Source organism: Daktulosphaira vitifoliae, unplaced genomic scaffold, assembly GCF_025091365.1.
Source record: "Daktulosphaira vitifoliae isolate Bord-2020 unplaced genomic scaffold, ASM2509136v1 Scaffold_4, whole genome shotgun sequence".
Classification (NCBI taxonomy): Eukaryota; Metazoa; Arthropoda; class Insecta; order Hemiptera; family Phylloxeridae; genus Daktulosphaira; species Daktulosphaira vitifoliae.
Genome location: NW_026099575.1, coordinates 6,466,924 through 6,489,279, shown reverse-complemented (window position 1 = coordinate 6,489,279; position 22,356 = coordinate 6,466,924). Strand labels below are relative to the sequence as shown.

At 27.6% G+C, this 22,356-nt stretch overlaps 2 protein-coding genes across 2 annotated transcripts in view; one reads left to right on the top strand and one right to left on the bottom strand.

Annotated features, from left to right (window-relative positions):
* Nucleotides 1-22,356, top strand: part of LOC126903600 (receptor-type tyrosine-protein phosphatase kappa) — a 77,505-nt gene that overhangs the window by 48,975 nt on the left and 6,174 nt on the right. Inside the window, exons 4-7 of the mRNA XM_050681885.1 lie at nucleotides 6,690-6,766; nucleotides 21,557-21,691; nucleotides 21,773-21,910; nucleotides 21,977-22,134. Coding sequence (XP_050537842.1) covers nucleotides 6,690-6,766; nucleotides 21,557-21,691; nucleotides 21,773-21,910; nucleotides 21,977-22,134 — 508 coding nt within the window. The remainder of the gene's footprint in view (nucleotides 1-6,689; nucleotides 6,767-21,556; nucleotides 21,692-21,772; nucleotides 21,911-21,976; nucleotides 22,135-22,356) is intronic.
* On the bottom strand, nucleotides 18,022-19,606 carry LOC126903603 (uncharacterized). Its single transcript, XM_050681887.1, has 2 exons — nucleotides 19,406-19,606; nucleotides 18,022-19,333 (listed from the first exon to the last, which is right to left on the bottom strand). Exon 2 carries the CDS (start codon nucleotides 19,049-19,051, stop codon nucleotides 18,320-18,322), a length of 732 nt encoding a protein of 243 aa, XP_050537844.1. The 5' UTR covers nucleotides 19,052-19,333; nucleotides 19,406-19,606; the 3' UTR covers nucleotides 18,022-18,319.

The window sequence follows — 22,356 nt, the reverse complement described above, 5'->3', positions numbered from 1 at the left end:
TTCTCCGTTAAAATAATATATTGTGTGTGTGTGTGTGTTTAATTTGTCGAGAAGGTTGTTTTCAAAGAAGTACTTGTTTTTATTAAAAATAATCAAAATGTCATCTTACAATTGAGTGAACTTGTGTGGTAGTTGCAATGACCCTTTGGATTGTAATTGAATGAAACTCATCAATGGTACCATACTATGGTACGGTAAAGTTTTAATCAATACAGGGCTACTTATTATAAGCTTTGGATCAATAATGGATTATTTTCTGGCGCCCGGTATTTTTGTCAACTAACGATATCGGGTGATACTAAACTGGGTTACCGATGCGTATTTGCATGCATGAAAACACTGAATGTGTTGATATTTACGCATGATCAAAATATTATGATGCAATCTTGTATACAATGAGCACCAGGTACAGCCATTGAAATAAAACTATTCAAATATATATATATATATATATATATTTTCTAATAGACAAGTGTACTTGTGAATTCACAGACGAGTCGTTTTTGAATTTCAATCGTGTCCATAATATTATTATTTTCATCGATTTGTAAGCATTTTTCTCGTGTCTCCAAACGGTTTTGCAAAGTCAGGAATTTTCAATGGTGTAGCGCTTTTTAATTATTCCGTCTTAATTTCGATTTAGATTTGCACTCATTTGATACGTCGATTGAGGCCAATTTCTACCGTAGTGGTTTCAAAAATGAAAAGTATAAACATTGTTCCTTCTTGTTTTATAGCAGCTCAAAAAAAAAAAAAATCGAGGTAAATTTACAAGAAAGTCATTTTATGCTTTTCAATTTCATTAAACACTATAAATCGTTTTAAAACGGCTTTTTATTATGTTCCGATAGGTTTTATGTAAAACATTATTTAAATTACTTATTTACCAGTATTAAGCTTTAGATTTATGCATAATATTTTAAAACGATTTTCCCGAAAATAAGTCTCTATTCACCAAGACACACCCATGGCAAACCATTAGCTCAATTTGTTCTTATTTATCAGAGTGCAAATTTTTAGTTGGCTTATTCTTATAAAACGAAAATGTAGTAAAAACATTCACATTTGTCAAAAAAATACATAACGTACTCATTAGCCGTATATATTCGTTTGAAAGTACTTTATTAGTGTAAATTCTTATGTAATGAACATCTCTCCCTTAAACTTATTGTTTTTAATTACTGTTTGTTATTTTATATTATAACATAATGAAACCATAAAAAAACGATTAAATCTAAAATATTAACATGTTAATTATTTAAATTTTCCATGGTTCAATGACGTTAAAAAAATTACAAAATAACTAGCGCTTATATAAGTGTAATTAAATGAGAATATTTAGAAAATTGTATTTTTACTTATATTTGTTAAGAAATTACTCTAAAAATGTAATCGCCCCAAATCTACTGACCAGATTTAATTTTCAACTATAGTTTGTATGAATATTATTGTAAAAATCTTATATTATCGAGGTCGACGAACTCGATAGGTTACTTTAATTTTAGACGTACAAAAGTGTATATTTATACACAATTAAACATTTTTAATGGACCTTTTTAAATATTTCAAGTATATTAAGAATATGTGTACAGAACATGCAGTGCCAAATTTTGAGGTTTCTCGCTCAATGGTTTTTATGTATCGTACCAGTGGCACTAACAACAGTAACTATGTAATAAATTGTTTTTAGCTTCACTGCTTACTTCGATAATAGAAAAAGATACACAAATGAAAAAAAAAAGTTGCAATTCAGGTCAGTTGTTTCACGGATTATTAGGTTATTCCGAAACTTTTCAGTAACTATTTAAATCCAAATAAATTGCGATTACTCTAAAAACTGTTGGCGACAAAAGAAGTTAGAAATTAAAGATTTATAGCCCTTCTATCATTTTGCACTGTATTCTCTCATTAGAATTTATCGAAGAGTAGTTATTCATCTGACATCTACAACAATAGTCGTTTAACGACAATTAAGTATGCAATACAACTTACTCAGATCGCTTCCATAGTAATTTAAAATTTAGACAATATCTTCTTCTGAATGAGGCCGATGAAGTTATACATAAATATAATGTTTGTCTGCCTGTACCGTGTACTTTGACATTAATATATTCAGTGTTTGCCGTCTATAAGATATAAAATTACATTTGATTAAATTAGTCATACGTACTATTAGACGTTGTGGTAACATGCCAAAAGTCACCTTAACTACAATTTAATCTTAGAAATCTAGTTAATTATTAAATAACTTTTAAATACTGTAACTGTAAATAATATTACATACCACTTAAATAAATGAGCTAAAAAAAAAAACGTCTAATCGACGACAAGTGCTGACTAGTCAACTAAAAAAGTTGATCCAACGCATAGTCGTTGGCAAGCATTGTGTAATAAAATTTATGTAAAATAAGAATTTCCATAAACAAATGCTTGTGAACTTATTTTCTAATACATACAGTTGTGCTCAAACTATTCAATGGATTGTCTATAAAACTATAATTCATTATGTTAAATCTACTTTATAAATTTACCTATTACGGTATGTATTTTTCACGTAAATATTAAACGCTGTAAATCAAACTTTATGATAACAATCTTTTTACAAAATGTAGAAAGTAGTTTGTCACACGTCATACAGTTTTCCTCGAATAAAATATATGATTTTCCATGCTGAAATATTGCGTTTAGATAGCAAAACATCAACCATTCTTAGAAGTTACACATTTTTGACGACGTTCCCAAAAAATTCTATTGAAATAAACGTCTTTTATGATTGCATTGTAACGGAAAGACACTTTTCGAGGGGAAGTGTAGCACATATTATATTCAACTACAATAGATCCATTGTCGCATTTGATAAATAATGTGTACAGTTATTATTGTCAATAAATCGTTGGAGCGTCAAATGTTTTTTTTTTTATTTGTATTGCTAAAAAATATAAATAAACGTATTAAGTAATGATTTTAAATATTCTTCTTTTATACTTCATTTTAATAGGAAAATACAATATGATATTATGAAGTTTTATCAATTAAAAAATGTAGGAGTTTCAAAATTTAACTCTACACCAACATAACGTATGTAGGAAATAAAACTTATTAGGGATGAAAATTGTTCATCTCTATCGCATAGTATTTCTTTTAAAATACTCAGTAATATAATAACAAATATTATTTGGAATTTTCAACAATAAAACATACATTAATATTGACGGATGCCCAAACGTATGTACAACGAGACTCGTTTCTCAAATTTCCAATTAGTTGTATCTCACATTTCTGCCAGTGCTTACTTAAGGCAACGTTAAAATATATTACATGCATTTTTTTCATATTTAGCAAAAGCTTTATCATGTAAACAAATTATGAATATATTGAAAATATACTACGTATGCAATTCGTTAAAAAATATGACGTTATTAAAAAATAATTTGAGTAAATATTAAAATATATCGACATAAAATTATCTTTTTAATTACATGAATAATTAACACAGAATAAATAAACGCTCCAATTATTACTTTTATTACACGCCATCAGTTGTTTATTACATTAATTAATCTAACCTAATTTATATTCCTTTACCGTTTTCAATTTCTACATAAATATCATATCACGCTCCACTGAAACTGGAGGAAAGTAATGCAGGCGCATCACGTGTAAACATGTATTACTAATTATATTGAAACGGATAAAACGCCTAGGGTAAAAAAATAATTACCGTCCACAGATATTCCGGACAGCCGAAACAAATACATTTTGCACTGCTGTTTACGTGGTGAATTCAATAAATCTCATCTCATATCCGCATATCTTCATTGACGTGATAATCAGTGGAATAAACACCAAGTTAGTTTTGCGGTCTTGAAAAATATCCATAAAAATGTACACCATCTCTTTATAATGAGCACGAAGTACATTTGATATAACGATTCTAATTATATTTTGACAATTCTAGTTCAAAATCATGACAACATTTTATGTTTTATACATTGTCGATACATTGAAAACTGCATATTTGAAATTGAAACGGCCGACTTTGATTGAGATACGATAAAATTTCGATGCCCTTTCAAAAAAAAATTGTAATTGATTGTAGAATTTATAAATAATTTCTACCATAATATGGTTATAGAAACATTTTTTCCAACAAAGATCCATTAAAACCTTTATTTGTACTAAATAAATCTGACAAATACATCATCATAACCAATTAGCAAAATTTTAACTTCTTAACATAATATATAAACTCATTAAGGAACTAATGTTTCATTTGTTTTATTCTATAAATATCTTTGTTTTATAAAAAAAACTTTTATTTTATTTCCCATCTTTTTATTTTATGTCACTTAAAAAAAGTTAAATATTTCTTTTCACTAATAATAAGATTACTTGAAATATGTTTATTGAATAGATTTTATCAAAATGTTTGCTAGAATTTTCGAATATTTGTAAAATTAAAAACATTTTATTCATTTAATTGTATAATATCTTGTTAAGCTTCTTTGAAACATTTTACTCAGTGTGTAAATATTTTGATGTACTTATAATAAAATATTCTTTAATCTATTACATTATCTAATTTAGTTGATAAAAATAAATAATGTTTATTTTTCAAACTTGTTTATTCTACAGTATACATGTATATTAAAGGGAAACCGAAAAAACATCCTGTGAAAAAATATCTAAATATTAAAATACTTCAGGAAAAACTATCCATTCCACTACATTAAAACATATTTTTCAATAAATAATACTTTAATATAAAATCAGATATCTTTGATGCTTTAATTAACATAAATATAACAAAAGGTATCTGACAGTATAATATATGATATTATTCTAAATATGCTCTTGTGTCAATGTTCGACAATCAGTCATTAAAGTAATGAACTTTACTAAAATTTTGGTAAATTGGTTATGCCACTTCATTGCATAAAAATGGATCTACATTATGTATTCCAAACTACCGAACAATTAATATACTAAAATAAATTGCACGAATTTTTAAAAAATAACCGAACTCAAGCAAACAATAAGTTTGCATCTTCACGGTTTAATGCCAAGAATAACAGTTATCAATTCATTTCAATTTACTAACACAATATACAAATCAATATGACTCGTTTAGTATATGTATTTATATAATAATAATAATAGTTTTCATTGATTCTTGAAGAACAACCTTACTATACCAACTACTTTCTTATGTAAATAAATACAACTATTGACTTATACTCAAAATAAAATTTAATAATATACTTTGAGATCTAATAAAAATGCGCATCGATATAAACCTTATATAACCTAAAATTTGAATAGTAAATTGTAAGATCTAAATATATTTTTACCTACAAAATCTTATAAGTGTTCTCCACAAAATTAGATTCTTTTTAAATCAAATATATTGTACTAGCATTTTTATATTATATATTTGGTACCCAATTTTCGTTAAGTATTATTGACTTTATTAGTTCAAATCTCATTTAGTAAATTAAATAGAAATAAACATTTTGTATTTATAATAAAATTTCGGGTAATATGAATATAAAAGGTATAAATAGTTCATCAAAAATATTATTGTACAATATTTAATATTTCTTTAAAACTTCATTTCTCAATAACATCTTTTTATATAAAAATTTTCCATATAAACTCATATTTTAATATTGTTAAAACATATTATTTAAAAAAATATATGCATACTTCCATTTGAATATAATCAAACTAGATGAATATTTTTTTTTATTTTAATTTAATCTTTACAACGAAAAATAAAACTTAAAATAAAATGTCAAGTGGCTTATAAGCTAAAAAATGACTGTTGACCTAAAGTTTATAAAATAATATACTTAAGAAACTATATGAAAAAAGTATACAATGTTTGAAAATGGAACTTTTTCTTTTCTAAACGAAAAAAGTTCTGCGGGTAACTAAAATTCGCAATAAAAAAATTCGTTATTGCGCTTTACACATCAATTATGGTCGAGCACAATATAAAACTGTGCAACATAACTTTGACAAACTGTAGTCCAATATATTTGCGTCCTTAAGAAGTAAGTCTAATGGTTAAAAATTAACGTAACTTCAAAAACTGTGTCGAATTTTAAAACATTTTAACAGCTAGCTAAATGTATGCATATAAAACAGTTAATTTCTTTACACAAATTACACTGCATTTTATACATTTGATTTCTCTTCTCTTAAGTAATAAGCATTTTGTCTTAAAATTTGTACCACACATCTAACTGGGAAACAATTTTTGCTCCAGCACCTTAAACTTGTATTATACAATTGATACATTGAAACAAATCATGCCGGCTGCAGACACCTGAGTCGAATTTATTATGAACTTAGTTAATAAATTAAACAAACTCAGAGTGTACGATATTTGAATTTTACGGAATATTATTCTCAAAATATTCAAATGTAATTCTATGTAAATTGTGCGATATAAATTGTAAATATGAAATATAATTCAGTACTTTAGATTTCAGTAGACATTACATATACATTTTTTTCAATACAATTATGATTTTTCTTTTGTTCAATTATTTTGTTATTATTGCTAAACCTTATTTTTAAAAATTTGATATATACTCAAAAATTAAAAACAAATTCACGTTATAATATTTTTTAGTTTACAAGGGTCTTAATACACAGCTAATTTTTCTTAATTTGGTTTTCAGATGACTATAACAGAGTGGTTTTGAATCAAATGCCTGACGTACCAGATTCGGATTATATCAATGCTTCTTATGTAGATGTAAGTGGAAAAAATATTGCAATAGTTTTACTATACCTTAGAATTTAAATTTTTACAAAGAAAATTTATTAATGCAATTTATGGCACTAAATCATATCTCACAAACAAGAGCTATTTTGAGTTAAATATTTATTTTATTTAAAATTAAATTCAGTCAATAAAGAAATTTACACTAGTTATAAATTTTGTTTCTATGAACGAGATATTGATCATTACTTCATAAGGATTTTTTTTTTATAATTTAAAGAGATGTTCAACTTTTATCAGAAATTCGCAAATATATAATTTGACTATTACTATATTACTACAACAATAGTAATAAAACTTAAATCTCTAGCTTTAGTTATTTAGCTAAGGCAAATTTTGAATATATTTTTAAAGTTTTAGATTTTATCATACTGCTAGTATAGCTATAATCATAATGAAATTTTAAATCTCTTTACCAAGTGGTTTAAACTATTAAAGCGGCACATCTTGATTTAGCATTTTTCAAAGAGAAATTAAAAAGCAAATTAAATTTCCAGTCTTTACCGGTTATAATATACGTATACAATATTCAGTATAAATGAGATTTCGTGGTGTGATACAAGTTACTAGTGAAATTACTCATTGAATATGACACGTTTTCAATAGGACACTTTATGTTTACATTCGTGATTAAATGGAATGAAAAAATAGTGATTCCGTCATAAATGAAACAAAAAAAACGTTTTGCAGTTATTTTGCAATAAGTACAACAAAATCTTGTAAAACTTTTTTCGTTTAACAAAGAAATAATATAAGTTTTATAAGTCTTTAGTATTATCTATCTGAAAAAAATTACGCAGATAATGATATAAAAAACTTTTGCTAATGGAGTGCTACATAAAATACAAGATACTTCAATACTAAAATTATTATGAAATATTAAAATAAAATCTCACTTAAAAATTTTCTCTATATACTTAAAAAATGACCCAGTTGTATACCAAAAAAAACTAAATTTAATAGACTAAAAGATAAAAATGAATTATAGTTTTATCATAAAGAGTAACTAGCTAAATATGTGTGTATTATTTCCATAGAAAATTAAACACTCTAATAACAAAATTTATTGAAGATGCAACTAACTGTTTATCATTAAAAATAGTTGCAAATTTATAATTGTAAAAGGTTTTAATATTATTACTTTTTAATTAATTACATAAAAAAATTTTTAATTATGATAAAAAAATTGTATCTCGCATAAATAAGAACACAAGTATGTTTTTATTGAAGTATAAATTATTAACAAAGTATATATCAAAAAGAAAAAAATGTCAAACATAAAGAATAATACAATGAACAAAAGAATTAAAGTGATTATAAAACATATTAAAATAACTGTAAATCGCGAAAATAACTAGTTGAAACATTTAAATAAGTTATTTAAAAAAAATTAAATAGCAAATCTCGAGCATTATTGTATACTCAAAAGGAAGATATCAAAACATAAATGGATTTTTGTTGGTCTATGCAACGAGTCTAGTGATTTTTGAAGAAACCAACATGGTGTTGCCGCAAAAGTCAAGCACTTCATGCAAATGTTGCTGAAGAGCATTTGTGCTCTCAAACTTTTCATCACATGAACTACAAGCGATATTTTTAATGGCCGGCGGTGGCAGAAATTGAAACTGTTCGGATTTAAGTCCGGGCTGAATATCCGATTTTCCAGACAATTGAGTGTTTACGACTCCTTTGTCGTCGATCTGTTTAGTAACAACTTTTGAGTTGTTATTGATCTTCGCTAAAAATGCGATTATTTGTTGCTTTCTTTGCCACCGTGGTCCTTTAATCTTACGTTTTACACGTTGATGCGTATCTATAACGCGAGGCACCGATTTCAGAGCTATGCGATGCATAAAACACCGATGATGTTGCAACGCCTTAAGAGTGTCATAAATTTGACAGCAAGCATTGCATATGTGTTTGTCCGAACTTTTGTGATTATTCGCCTTGTGTATGCGCAATGAAGAGCGCGACATGAAATATTCACCACAAGTTTGGCACATTAAATTGCGTATCAAGTGATAACGGATATGATCCTGAATGGATACTGGATCGTAGAAGACACCACCACAACCTGGTATCTTACATTTCAGTGTTTCTCGAGGATTGCGGTGATCTGATTCGACGTGTTCCCAAAGTTGTGTCTCCGTTATGAAAGACATACCGCAATAATTACAAGCAAACGTTTTTTCCAACGTTTCCACTGGACCACTGACTTTTGATCCCGAGGACATATCACTCAACCCCCCGGAAGTTGCAAAACTAAGTGCATCCGTGTACTGAGATCTACAATGTTTATACTCGATGTGATTCCTCAATGAAGCTTCTGTAGGCATTTTTCTGCCGCAGAAATTACAATCACAAGACAAAGCCAACATTTCCTCGTAGTTATATTCAAACCTGGACGATTTTGATACGAAATCCATAGCGACATACAAATTATAACAGCTGAAGATTTTATAGTAAAAAAAAATTAAGTACGCAATTTAATATACTTCAACAACGAAAAATCACAAAGTGACAGTAAATTTTCCAACTGTTCTACAGTTGATTTTTGAATAGTTACGTTGCCAATCAGCAAAATGTATCTTAGAAATATTTTTTAGCCAGAATCATATAATTTCAGTGCCTATTACTAAAAATTAACGATAACACATTTATTAGGTATTGTTATTATAAGATTCTTAATCTTGTATAATCGTATTAACACTGCTTGATTATTTGTTACACTATTTAAATGAATTAAGAAATTTTTTTAAATAATTTTTTTTTTTTTAATTGAACAAGATATTTTGAGTAGACTTGAAAATTATTATTGCTAGTTTAATGTCTATAAACTTAATGAGATGTGTACACAAATGTAGGGAAAATCTTTTTCAAGTGAAAAATATGATTTGACGTTTTCATACTATACAGTTGAATAAGTTTTATGATGGATGCAAACAAATATTCTTTGCTGTTATGGGCTTACTTTTATGCTAATTAACTTTTGAATCTATTAAACATAATGTAACAAACACTTGCTTTTATAAAATTCTTTTAATTAATTCTGTGATTGTGCAATCTACTACCGTTATTATAATCAATGTATAAAAATACATTAAAAAATAGAGTTTTATTTATTTGACTTACTATACTTAAAATTGTTTTAGATACTTTAAATTATTCCTAATATGACAAGTACATTTAATCGTGTCGAAAATTATATTATCGTAGCCGGCGCTTAACATATGCAAAATAGGTACACCGGTGCATTCAAGCAAATTCGTTGTTTTGTGTTCACACTTGGGTGGTGTTAATAGCATTTTAAATTACGTTTTAATTATAGTTTTACTAATTAAGCTAATTTTTATCATTTCTCACACAAGACAATCTTTTTTGCCTACTTGATTCATGTAATCTTGAATTTATAATCCAATTTTAAATACTACTTTTGAAATCCGGTTAAAAACTTTAGTAAAACCTTGAAATTGTAGAGTATTATAGTTGTTATTTAAAACCAACGTTCACAGAAAACAAAATTATCAAACAGTAAAAAATAACAGGATCAGCAAATAATGCTAACAGTATGAGTAGGGATTAGATATTATACAAAGTAGTCGAAAAATCATGAAACGATGATTGACGTTTTGACTTCGTCTCCGTCAAGGTTAATATACTCATACTAAAGCGTTAATTTTTATAGTCATATTAACGTGCATTAAAACTGTGTATTGATCATTATTCCTATATTTTTATTCATGTATTAAAATTATCTATTTATTATTTATACGATTGTTTGTAACTATTTTAAAAACTTGAAATTTATATATTTTTCTAATTACATTATTATTATTAATTTTTCGTGTGTACAGCTCAAGTTAAAATAGAATTGCTGGTCCATTTATAAATTCTAATAGTGTAGAAGCTGGCTAGTCCTGGGGTTTTACCGTTTTTTAGTTTATTAAGAGAAAGAAGCCAGACGTGCAAATGACTGACGAGTCATTAGTCCTTAGTTTTACTATTTTTGATCTAAGGCCGTGCTGACAGGTCCGGAGGCTACCCCTTAGTAGTTTCATATTTGTGGGGATATTGTGTTCATCAGTGGTACGCCAGCGGGAGGACTCGAGGAGATCCAATAAATGCGATTTGACGTTGAATATTAATATTCATTAGTGTATGTATTCGTGTTGACGGCCAGGTCAAGGCCGTGTACGACAAAACAAAATATCAATACTTAAAAAATATGAAATTATCTCACTATTTTACTTTAATATGATTAACCGATTATTTACATTGATTATAAACTATTTTCACAACTGATTTTTTCTTCAAATTTAATTTAATATAAATTTTAAAATATATATTTCTACGCATGATATTTTTTACTAACACATATTCGTTGAAATAATTATAAAATAATGAAATAATTAATCAATCTTGAGGTATAAATGTATAAGATATTATATAACTGAGATAGGAAAATGACTTTTATTTTATAAGAAAAGTGTATTCTGTAAGGATTCTTTAATACATAAAGGTTAATCTATTCTATATATAAATGTATAAATTTAAATGTATATTACATTACATTGTAATAAATTGAATGTAATAATGACTATAAATACGACTTTCTTCCTTTTAATCGCTTTTAAAACTACTTAATCAACTTCTTAACAAAATGTAAATAGAAAAAACATGCTAAAATAATTACATTCATATTTTAAAAGTTCATTAGATTTTGTTAACAATGTTCTGTCGAACATTTTTTTATTCAGTATTCCGTGATTTGCAAATAAGATGTTAGATGTCATTTGCAATAAAAAATTTGTAGCACGCCTAAAAAAAAATTATTTATTAATTATGATAAAGGCACAATATCAAATAAAACACAAAACTTTGCTATTATTGCCTTATTTTTTTTAGGAGACCAGTATAAAGCGAAAGTTATAAATAAAAATTGAACAGACTACAAATGTTTGTGTGTTAAATAAAGTATAGCTTGCAGAGGTATGAAAAATAGTACATACAGAAAGTGGTGTTATAATTTAACCCTAAAACGGACAAAATAAGTGATCGTGGTCATATCTCATAATTTCTTGGTTCCAAGTATACATTGGGGAGTCGTTGGAAGATAGTTTATATGAAAGGACTAGTCAGCTATGTTAAGCTCAAAGTGTTATGGTGAACATGAAATATGATCAATCAGTAAATCTTGTGTTTAAAATCTTTAGTAGAATCTAAAAAAATAAAATTTTATGTATACAACTTAAGCATGAGTACATTTGATTTTTTTATTTATTAGAAAGCCTAATTGAAAACAATCTTAAATCACGAATACATTATTTCATTTTAAGAGTTTAAATCTTAATATTAGTGCCAAGTATTTTTTATTATTTACTCAAATACATTAATAACATTGATCAATACAAGTTTTATGTCTGAGTTTTAAATACTGGATTTTAATAAGCTGTACATCATTAATGTCGAGAAAAAAAATTTGGTTTTGTGGCTTTAATAATAAAATTAGGGAATTTTACCAAAATTAAAGTTTTTCTTTGTCTCTTTGTCGATTTAAAAATATTAAAAAATATTTTTCATAGTTTTAAATAATGATTGTGTATACAATTATTTAAAAATAAATAATGTTTTTAAAAATAAATTTAGCAAAATAATGTAGTTTTTATTGTAACTGTATGGAATTCGTTTTAGTTCCTAAATAAAAGAATACCAAATTTCCTTTATCATATTAAATCTTATAACAAATTTTAAAATTGACCAATACAGAATCGACCATTTATTATTCCCTATATTAATATATGTATATAATATATATATATGATCTAAGTAGTTATGTAACATACACTAACAGATATCCTTTGATACAGCCCTAAGAAACCTATGTACTCATTGAATTGTTTAAAAAATTTTAAATGATTTTCCTTACAATTTTTAATTAGTTTATTTATTTACTATTTATTGTGAAATGTAAATTTTCTAAAATTATTTATTATTTCAATGTTATTTGTGAACCTCTATAATTTATATAAAAGGAGAAAACGTACTACTTAGGATATCGATTTTATTAAAACAAATATGTTTTAAGGTAATTGTATTTTATGTTATTGCCTTGCTAAAAATCGTTAACACTTAGGAAATTGTGTTAGGTAACAATATTGGTAATAAATTGATATCTCTACTGTAGAAATATTTATTTGAACTATACTTTAATTTTATTATCGTTTTCCTTTGTTTATCCGATTCATTTAATTGTAAACACGAAACCATATCAAATTACCGTGTAATGAGTTAGAAATTATGATTTACTGACCGCATACGTCACTTATACGTATTTGGCGGTTTATAAATTGTTGTCACCTGGCAAACATCTTAAATTAGAACTAAAACTCGGACACGCTGCAGAATCTACAAATGCGTTGTACCTTTTCAATTAGTTTAAATTATAATGTTAGCAAAAGTGATGACGATAGAGATCCCTTAGAGTACCTGCCAATTAATAATTATAATTCTCATTAGGCCTTACAATGGCATATAACGTCTAGTCACTATACTCAATCATTTTAATTAACCGACCGTATTACATTTAAATATAAACGTAATATTCTACATAATTGAAATAATTATCTATTGCGGAATTCATGGAAATAAATTTAAATCAGAGCAATAGTCTGGGCAATTAAATTTCCAAAATTAACATCAATTTTTAGTTTCACTTTAAAGAGACTCATAGTGTTATAAAGAATATATTACAAAAAGGGCGTGTGTTTCCTTTGCACCTCATCAGAGATGGTCCTATAACAAATATAAGTAATTTCGTTTAAAAAATCAATGTGAACATTGTTCGTGCTGTTTAAAATTTACGTTAAATCAGAAAAAGAACATAATTAATTTTGAAAGACGGCAAAATTATCATATCATAAATTGCTAAATGCTACCGGTTCATGACACGAAAGGGTGTACAGATTATCGTGTTTCTAAGAACCGGAAGCATTTATCTGTATACGTTATGATAATGTTGACGTTTTTTTAAAATCAAGCAGGATTTTTTTCCCGATTTACCACAAACTTTCAACAGCTGTAACCCATTGAAAATCTAATAATATAAAAATGAATTTTGAATAAACACATTTTTTTTTTAATGGAATAAATTTGATGATATAAAAAAAAATGGGATTGTTTTTTGAACATCGAGAGTTGATGCTAAAGTATATGGTATAAGTTATGATAACAAAAAATAATTTTCCATGTAAAGCAGCTGAACAAGTATCCATTTTGTTAAAAAAATAAAATATCGATTAAAACTAATATTTTCGAAGATATTTTGTAAATCGCCCTGTATATACTCTAGTACTACAGTAAATACAGGATACGTATTATGGTTTACTAAATAATAATATTAACCTTTTTAGACCTTGTTTACACACAAACAAGTAATGAACCTACCCATTAATCCTATTCAAATCCCACTCGACCGTTGAGAGTCCATATCGACCGGTCAATGATATTTTCACTGCAATAATTCTATGCGAATAAATTTCAATTGTAATAAAGATGAGAAAAATTGTTGAAGTAGAACGTTTTAACCGTATTTTTTTTTTCAAAAAAAATTACGAACATATTTTTACATTAAATAAAAAAAATATTTGTTTTTTTTATTTAAAGTACCAGTACAATAAAAAACCTTACTGCAGTTGTATGGTCCAGCACAATAACCGATTATCTTTATAGTTTGAAACAATTTAAAATATAAGAAAACAATTTTACTACGAAACTTTTTATATTTATATGATATTAGCTTATCTGGTGGATATGTACATCAGAAAATATAAAAACGCGAATTAAAAAATAAGCGAAAATAACAAGTTATTACACTGAGTCTTTCAACTCCACAAAATTATTTAGTATTAGTGACCTTGTCATTGGACATCTTTTTGGTCGATAGAGTATTTCATAGCCGAGAGTATTGTCTCACTATTTCATTATTTAATTAATCAAGTTCTTTTTGTGTTATTAATTTTTTTTTTCAATTCGACATTTGTACTTTAGCATAATATTAGTGCTGATTATGCGTTGTCTAACACTTGACACGTTGTAATTATCAGTTTATTAAAAAAAAATGTATATTTTTTTTATTTATTTACGTCTCTAGAACTATTTTTTTTTTCACAAATCGTATTCAGTTGGAGCCATCGATGTTGAAAATGTATAATCTATATGCTCTTTACTTTATTTTCTATGTATGTCTGAGTGAATATTTTGCAATTACAACTTTTTGTTGATAACGCTCTCCCAAAACTAAAATTATGAGTTTGAGTAAAAAAATTATTTTTGCCGATTGAACAATTTTTATTTAATTCTGCGACATTTTTTAATAGTTATTTTTAGGTGGCATCCTTTTATCTTAGGTTATATTTTAAAGTTTTCAGATATTTATTATCCTTGATGAATAGTATATGAACATAACTTTTTAAATTATTTGAAAACGTTTTTGGTGTAATTATTAGAACACACTTTTATTAGTAAAAGAATACATATTATTATTAAAATGAATTTTCAGTTCAAATTTCAAAAATCGACCGAAAAACTATTTTAGTTATTACATTTTTACACGCAGATAAAGGAAATGGAGACCGGATTTATAATTTTTTTTTTTTTTTTGACCCATGTATGTATGTAAATTTTATGTATTTTTTTGTTTTGGGCTGTTTTTAAACTAATTATCTCCTAATTCTCCCCAATATTATAATTTGTACTAGCTGATGGTGTGTTTGAAATAACTCAACAAAATCAATCAATGAATAAAAATCCGGTCTCTAATCATAAAACTATTTCTTCTTTATGTTTCTACAAAAATATAGTGGACTTTTTGTATATTATTTATTATTTGTTTATATCTGCGACGTTGTGACATTAGTATTAAGAACTCCCTATCCATATTGGTGAATATAAGATTTTATGATTCATGTATAATACATTTAGTTGTTCTATGTTTTAAAAGTTCATTCTACATTCATTCATACAGGCCACTCACCTTAATCCTTTCCCTCGACAGAGTATGACTTAAGACAAAATAAAACGACGAACGTTAACTAACCCTCGCGAGTACCACCGTTCATTCAAATAATAATTCTATAAATTTCATGAAAAGCTTCTTGTCTTTTACTAGTTAATAAAATTAGTTTTATATACCATAGTATAGAGTTGAATTACATGGAAATTTTATTACAATTTCCAAAATTATCCTTAAATACAATTCTTCGAATCAAATCTCGATATTAATTATTTATTTTAATCATAAATAATACCAGTAGAAGATTACAATATTTTATGTCCAATCTGTAATAATTATTAAAATTTAGACATAAATATTTAAGATACTTATAAAAAAACAAGACAAGGTTTTTAAGTTGTTTAGGTTAACTTTATTTATATTTTTTATAAAAATAATTAAGTTAAATGCGGGCAAAAACCCGAACGGGCGAAAAACCGCATCTGCAAATAAAAGGGAAGTCAAATAAGACAAAAAAAATTATCCGACAAAAAAACACACCTATCACCATAGGAGAGAACGCATGAAGCGCTTTTTACTAACATTCGTACGTGTCGTAGATTCTTCTTCGTTCTAAATTGTTCTTGTTTTCACATTGATTAGATATTTTGTAACATCAGTCTACTATTTAGATTATTAATATATATTAGCTTATAATTAACACGTATAATATATTATTTATTATTGCTATTAAAATAAAATTGAATTTAATTTGTATGATACTACCTTAAATAAATTATATGACCTTATCAATGTAAGTAGATGTTGTTATCCAAGTAATTTTCGTTTTTTAAAGCTGAATTTGATAGAGTTTATCGTTGGAACTTAATTATTATTTTATCAAATCAAAAATATATGTATACTTGATAAACAATAAAACTAAAATCAAAATTCACTCGGAGCTTGTTATAATTGAAAGCCAACAATTATTCATACATTGATTAATCATGGAAATAAATTGTGAAAAATAAATCATTTTATTAGTTTTGTAACAGGTGTAAATATTAGTGAGGTAACTTTTGGCACGTTCTGTATAGAATTTTATAAACGATAAACTTATAATTAACCTTTCTGATTTTTTCCAAAAAACCCAAATTCGTTCCGTTAAAAATGTATAACGAATTTATAAAACATATTTTCAAAAACTAACAACACGTGGTGTTTGTAGACCCAGATAAATAATTTAATTTAAACGTACTGACTTACTTAAAAAACGAAATACTTGAAATTAATTGATATCTTCCAAGATCAAAAATTATATCTTGAGCGCAAAATTAACTTTTTTATTTTGATTTCTTTAGCTGATTGTCTCTCGAAAAAATGCGATATTCCTGTGTCTATTAAATATTAATTAAAAGAAAGGAGTGGACTTCGCTATGGGACAAATAGTTAAAAAACGTATTAGGTTTGGAAGGCAACGATGAGGGTTTTTATCTCGCGCCTAGAAGTGCCTAGAACCAAAATTTTCAACAAAGAAAAAAAATTGTAACTATGTATTACGAACGTGATTTGTGCCAATATTAAAACATTAAAATAGTCGTCTATTAAAATTCCAATAACAAAAACACCCGCAAACGTACATTTATATTTTATGATACGAAGTATCCACTCCTTCTTGATTTTGAAGCTAAATTTTATTAAAACACATAATGCTTTTTGTGGGTTTACAATAACCTTTAACTGTTAGTTTTTGAATATTTTAACGTATTTAAATATAATTGATTTATTTTTTTGCACATCTGGGAGTTGTTTAATATGATAAATATTTAACACTGTTATTACTGTATAATTAGAATTAAAAAATTAAAAATCATAACTGTGACGAAATTAATATTATTATTTTTTACTTTGTATAAATCCGAAGTGTGTTATTTGTTTGCAATAATACCTAAAATTTAACTTGGCGCAAATATAATCGTTGTAATAAACTTTTTTTTTCTCAAAAAATACCGACAAATTTTAGAAATTATTTAGTCTTAAGAATCTGGACATTGCAAACACGTATATATAAAATATAATTATTTTTATTGGTTATCTTACATCATGATAATATAATAATTGTTCAAACTATAATAACTGAATAGAAAAAAAATGATTATATGATTATTAATATTATAATATTACTGAGAAATAAAATATAACCAAAACTAAAATCTATATACTAACTTGTTTTTTTGTCGTGTAAAAATGACGACAGACGTACTTTCTTTAATATTCTGCCCAAGAGTAGTCTTCTGGATCATAATCTGATTCTGGTGAACTTACGAAATATTCGAATTCATCTCGATAATCGTCACTCGTGTCATCAGAAGAAAAATAACCTTATAAAGGTTTTTAACTGTATTACCCTTTTAGCTTTGTAGAATTTTAACTGTATTTTAAAACTGATCGATTCGAGTTTTGTAATATTACTTTTTAAGACATTAGAATTTAAAGATTTATAAAAGGCGAGCAGCGGGTTAGTGTTTAGCGGCGCTCTATTTTTTAACATTTGGCTTACCTGCAGCCCCCGTCTCCATTCCAGCTTCCAGCCTCATGGAAGCCATGACTCTAGCGTTGTGTTCTACCACCTCACGACTAGTTGATGGTTCACAGTATGGAAGTTTATAAACAATAAGGTTAGGCTTTTTTTCAACGTCTTGTTCACTCTCATGTGGCTTTCGGCAATCACCAGCAGCTGAATTGCCTCCATGTTCAGAGTGAACATTGATTTCCGTAGAACGATCGTTATCGTTTGACATTTTCTCGCCACTAGGTGAATCATCACACGGGGCGGGATCATTTAAGCTACTGATATTTACGACAATAGAACTTTTGTCGGAATCAGAAATAATGTTTGGCGATATTGAACAGTCCGTAGTAGAGTTGTTAATATTGTCTTCTTCACTGCTAATTGAAGTCGACTCATAGACATTACATTTAGCAGACATCAATTCCTTTTGAATGTCTCTTTGGATTTTACCCAAAATGTCTTCATTTTCAATCAAATTCATTAGAATTTTTTCTCGTTGAATTATTTCCGTAGTGTCTATCTTAAGTTTCTCACTAAGATTTGCTATCAAATCGGAGATTACGTATGTTTCGTGATTATCGCCAATTTCTGCGCTTTGTTCGGTCAGCTCAGGTTCTATAAATTCAGTTACGTTACTGTGTGAATCCTTCGGCACTTGGATATTCTGTTCGATAATATCCACCGTCGGATTTGACATGTTTGTTAGTTCATTTTTTGCACCTGATATGCTTACTGAATTCTTGAGGCCCTGAAAATAATTACTCACGAGTTATCTTAAGTGTTTTAAGCTATACATACGCACGATTTGTTTTTTTGTGTTCGTCTCGTTTTCTTGAGATGAACTCTGTAAAGTGTTATCGCAAGTGCTAACTTGCGAAACTCGAGTACTTTTGTTTGAAACACGCTTTACGGCAGATGCAATATTTTTTCTACAATTTCGAATCAGTACAGGAACCCTAGATGCACTTTTTTTCAGAATCTATAAAATAATAAAATGTCGATCGCTACTGTGCTTTTCAATTTCTATGTTCGAATATTGTACACTGCTTACAGTTCTCAAGGATTTACACTTCTTCATCAGACTTCTGATAGGTCCTTTTTTGTTAAGATTAGACATAATTCTTTATATTGCTGGTGGCACGAGTATATTTAAAATAATAAAACTTTCACTTCAATTAAATGAGATTAAAACTATATTAAAAATATTATTAATTTAAAAACTAAATTCACTTTGACACTCCAAATAGTAATAACTAAGTTATTCAAAATAAATATTTATTTTCACTGTTCATCGCTCGGCGTATTCATAGTTTTAAAAACAAACAATTTTTTTTTTAGCCTGAATTATGAATTATTATGCTTTTAACTAATTTTTTATAAAACTATAATAATCGTTGGGTAGAGAATGATTTTTAGCAAAGGTCTAGTAGTGTCACAAACATCGTTGAATATATCGTGTGATCTCTGTTAATCTCTGGTGTCTTTACTCACCCCTTACCCACCCAGCACGGCAAATCGATGACCTCGGTGTCAATTGTCATCCGTGTACAGTTCATCGTCGTACGTCAGTGAGGCAATTTTTTTATCTTTTTTGTAGCAAGCGCCTTGAACGGTAAATTGTTCGGCCATCATACACCGTTATTCTACTGCACATCACCAGTGATTTACCCATTACCCCTTAAATTTGAGATACTCTTTGAAGAATTTCTAATATATGCGGTTATTTAATTATTGTCTACTCTCGTTACTTATCGGATGTGCAGTGAGCCGTCATCCTCCCAGGTGACCCCTCTGCCGTTTCAACAATAGCGATTTGGATAGGCTTAAGGTAAAACGGCATTCTATTGCGGTGCACAACTAGCCGTCTTACGGTCTAACTGCCCCTATGAGACAATATGGAACCGAAGAATACTTTATTCTCGTATATTGTGTAAATCATATTAGCAAATGAGCATTTCTACTGTAATTATGAAAATCTGTATAAAATTTAAAAATGCACTATTCATGAAACAAAAAACAATAAATGTTGAAAAGTTCGAAATTAACATCTGTGAAACTAATTAAAATAAAAACTAAATTATGTGATTTGCAAGAGTTTTTTAGAATTTATTAAAATATGCGTTTTTCTGTCACGCTATTCAATTTAGATGTTTTTAATATCAACGTTTATTAAACGGCGGTTTTTTAATAAGTCTTACTAACAAATTTAATCTAAGTTAATACTATTGAGGTTTAAAGCGACAAAGTAACATATCATCATAATTACTCATGTTACATTTAAGAATAGATACTTTATATATTTCTGAACATTGTGCAAGTACGTTCAACTATCGGTCGAGAAAAATTGTTTGCAGAAATGCTAAAAAAAACACTTTTTAAACGGTGTCAAACGCAACCACCTCACTTTAAGCTCTAAATACTATACATATTAAATTACAGGGTGATTCTTTTAACACTAGTCGCTCGAATATCTCTTAAAATAATAATTATTTTAAGAAAATTAATTTAGGTATTTTTAATTTCATATGTATGTTGATTAATCAGTAATTTTTTTAAACATTCCTGATAACTTAAAAGAGTTTCTTGAACTTTATTTCGTGAATGCCAACATACGCACTTAACTAGCTTATAAAATAAAAATCCGAAATTCAAGTATTCAATTTTGCTATTATTTGAATTGTATTACCACGAGGAAATATTTCGACGTAGTGTTAAAATAGAATTAAATTTATATTTGTTATTTTCCGAAAGTCAATTGCCATTTGTCAAACATAATAAACACACGTTTAGTATCAAGCTAAGTCATTTATTTTCCCAGCGATACAATCATTTATTCTGTATTTTAATGTATATAGGGTGTTTAGTGAGAAAGTAAGGTTTCTATTTTTCTCATTGTCTGTAACAATTTACCTGTTTCTTTACTTACTGAACACTCTGTATATGCTGTAGTAAAAATATCATGTCGTCGAATTAAATAATGCGTAGTAATCGCATGTATGTATAATTAAACTACTTTTATAATTATTACAATACACGCGTGCAATGAGAGGAAATGTACAAACTATAAAAACGAACTTGCAAACCTTTGTCTGTTTATCAATACAATAAAAGTTAGTCTTTAAGAGTTGTTTGCAGAAAAGAGATGTTTTTAAGTTCAAAGTTATCATAAAAATTAATTTTCTGTCTTGCGTGTGGCTTATAGAGTTTGCTGAAGCCGAACGCGTACATAGTGACACAAGGGCCGACGGAGAACACGGTCAACGACTTTTGGCGAATGATTTGGCAGGAAAACGCGTGTTGTATAGTCATGTTGACGAAAACGTTCGATTTCATTAAGGTCGGTGACGATAAACGTCGTGTATTTTTAGTCGGCGGAGAGGACCTTATGCGAATTTGTTTTTTTTTTTTTTGCCCTCAGGTGATGTGCATACAGTATTGGCCGTCTGCCAAGGTGAACAGCGAAAACTACGGTGATCTCAACATATCTGTTTTACACGAAGAAGAATTAGCAAATTTCCACATCAGAACCATTCAAGTGGTGAAGAAACAAGGAACTGTGAGTTGCTGGAAAACATTTCTCATTTTATTATCAGAATGACACCTACTCTTTCTACGTTTGCAGAATAATGAAGAGACCAGGACGCTGCTGCAGTTCCATTACACCGAGTGGCCGTGTCACACCTGTCCATTTTCCAATGCCATACTTGAATTCAGGCGGAGAATGAGGGCCGTAGTAGGTTCGAGACTTCATCACGACAGTCCCATAGTGGTCCATTGCAAGTATGTACTCAACAGTTGTTTATACGAACAACTGTCAACAGTAGTGGTCGGTGATTTTGCAATGACAGCGGATGAATAACTTTTAAATCATCTAATATTGCAGAGCTTTTTTATTTGTATCGCGTATCGAGATGTTACTGTGGACTGCTGATACGCATAAACGTTTCTTTCTCATTAAGCTCATTTTAAATATTTCATTCATTTTAGAACAGTACTTTCCCT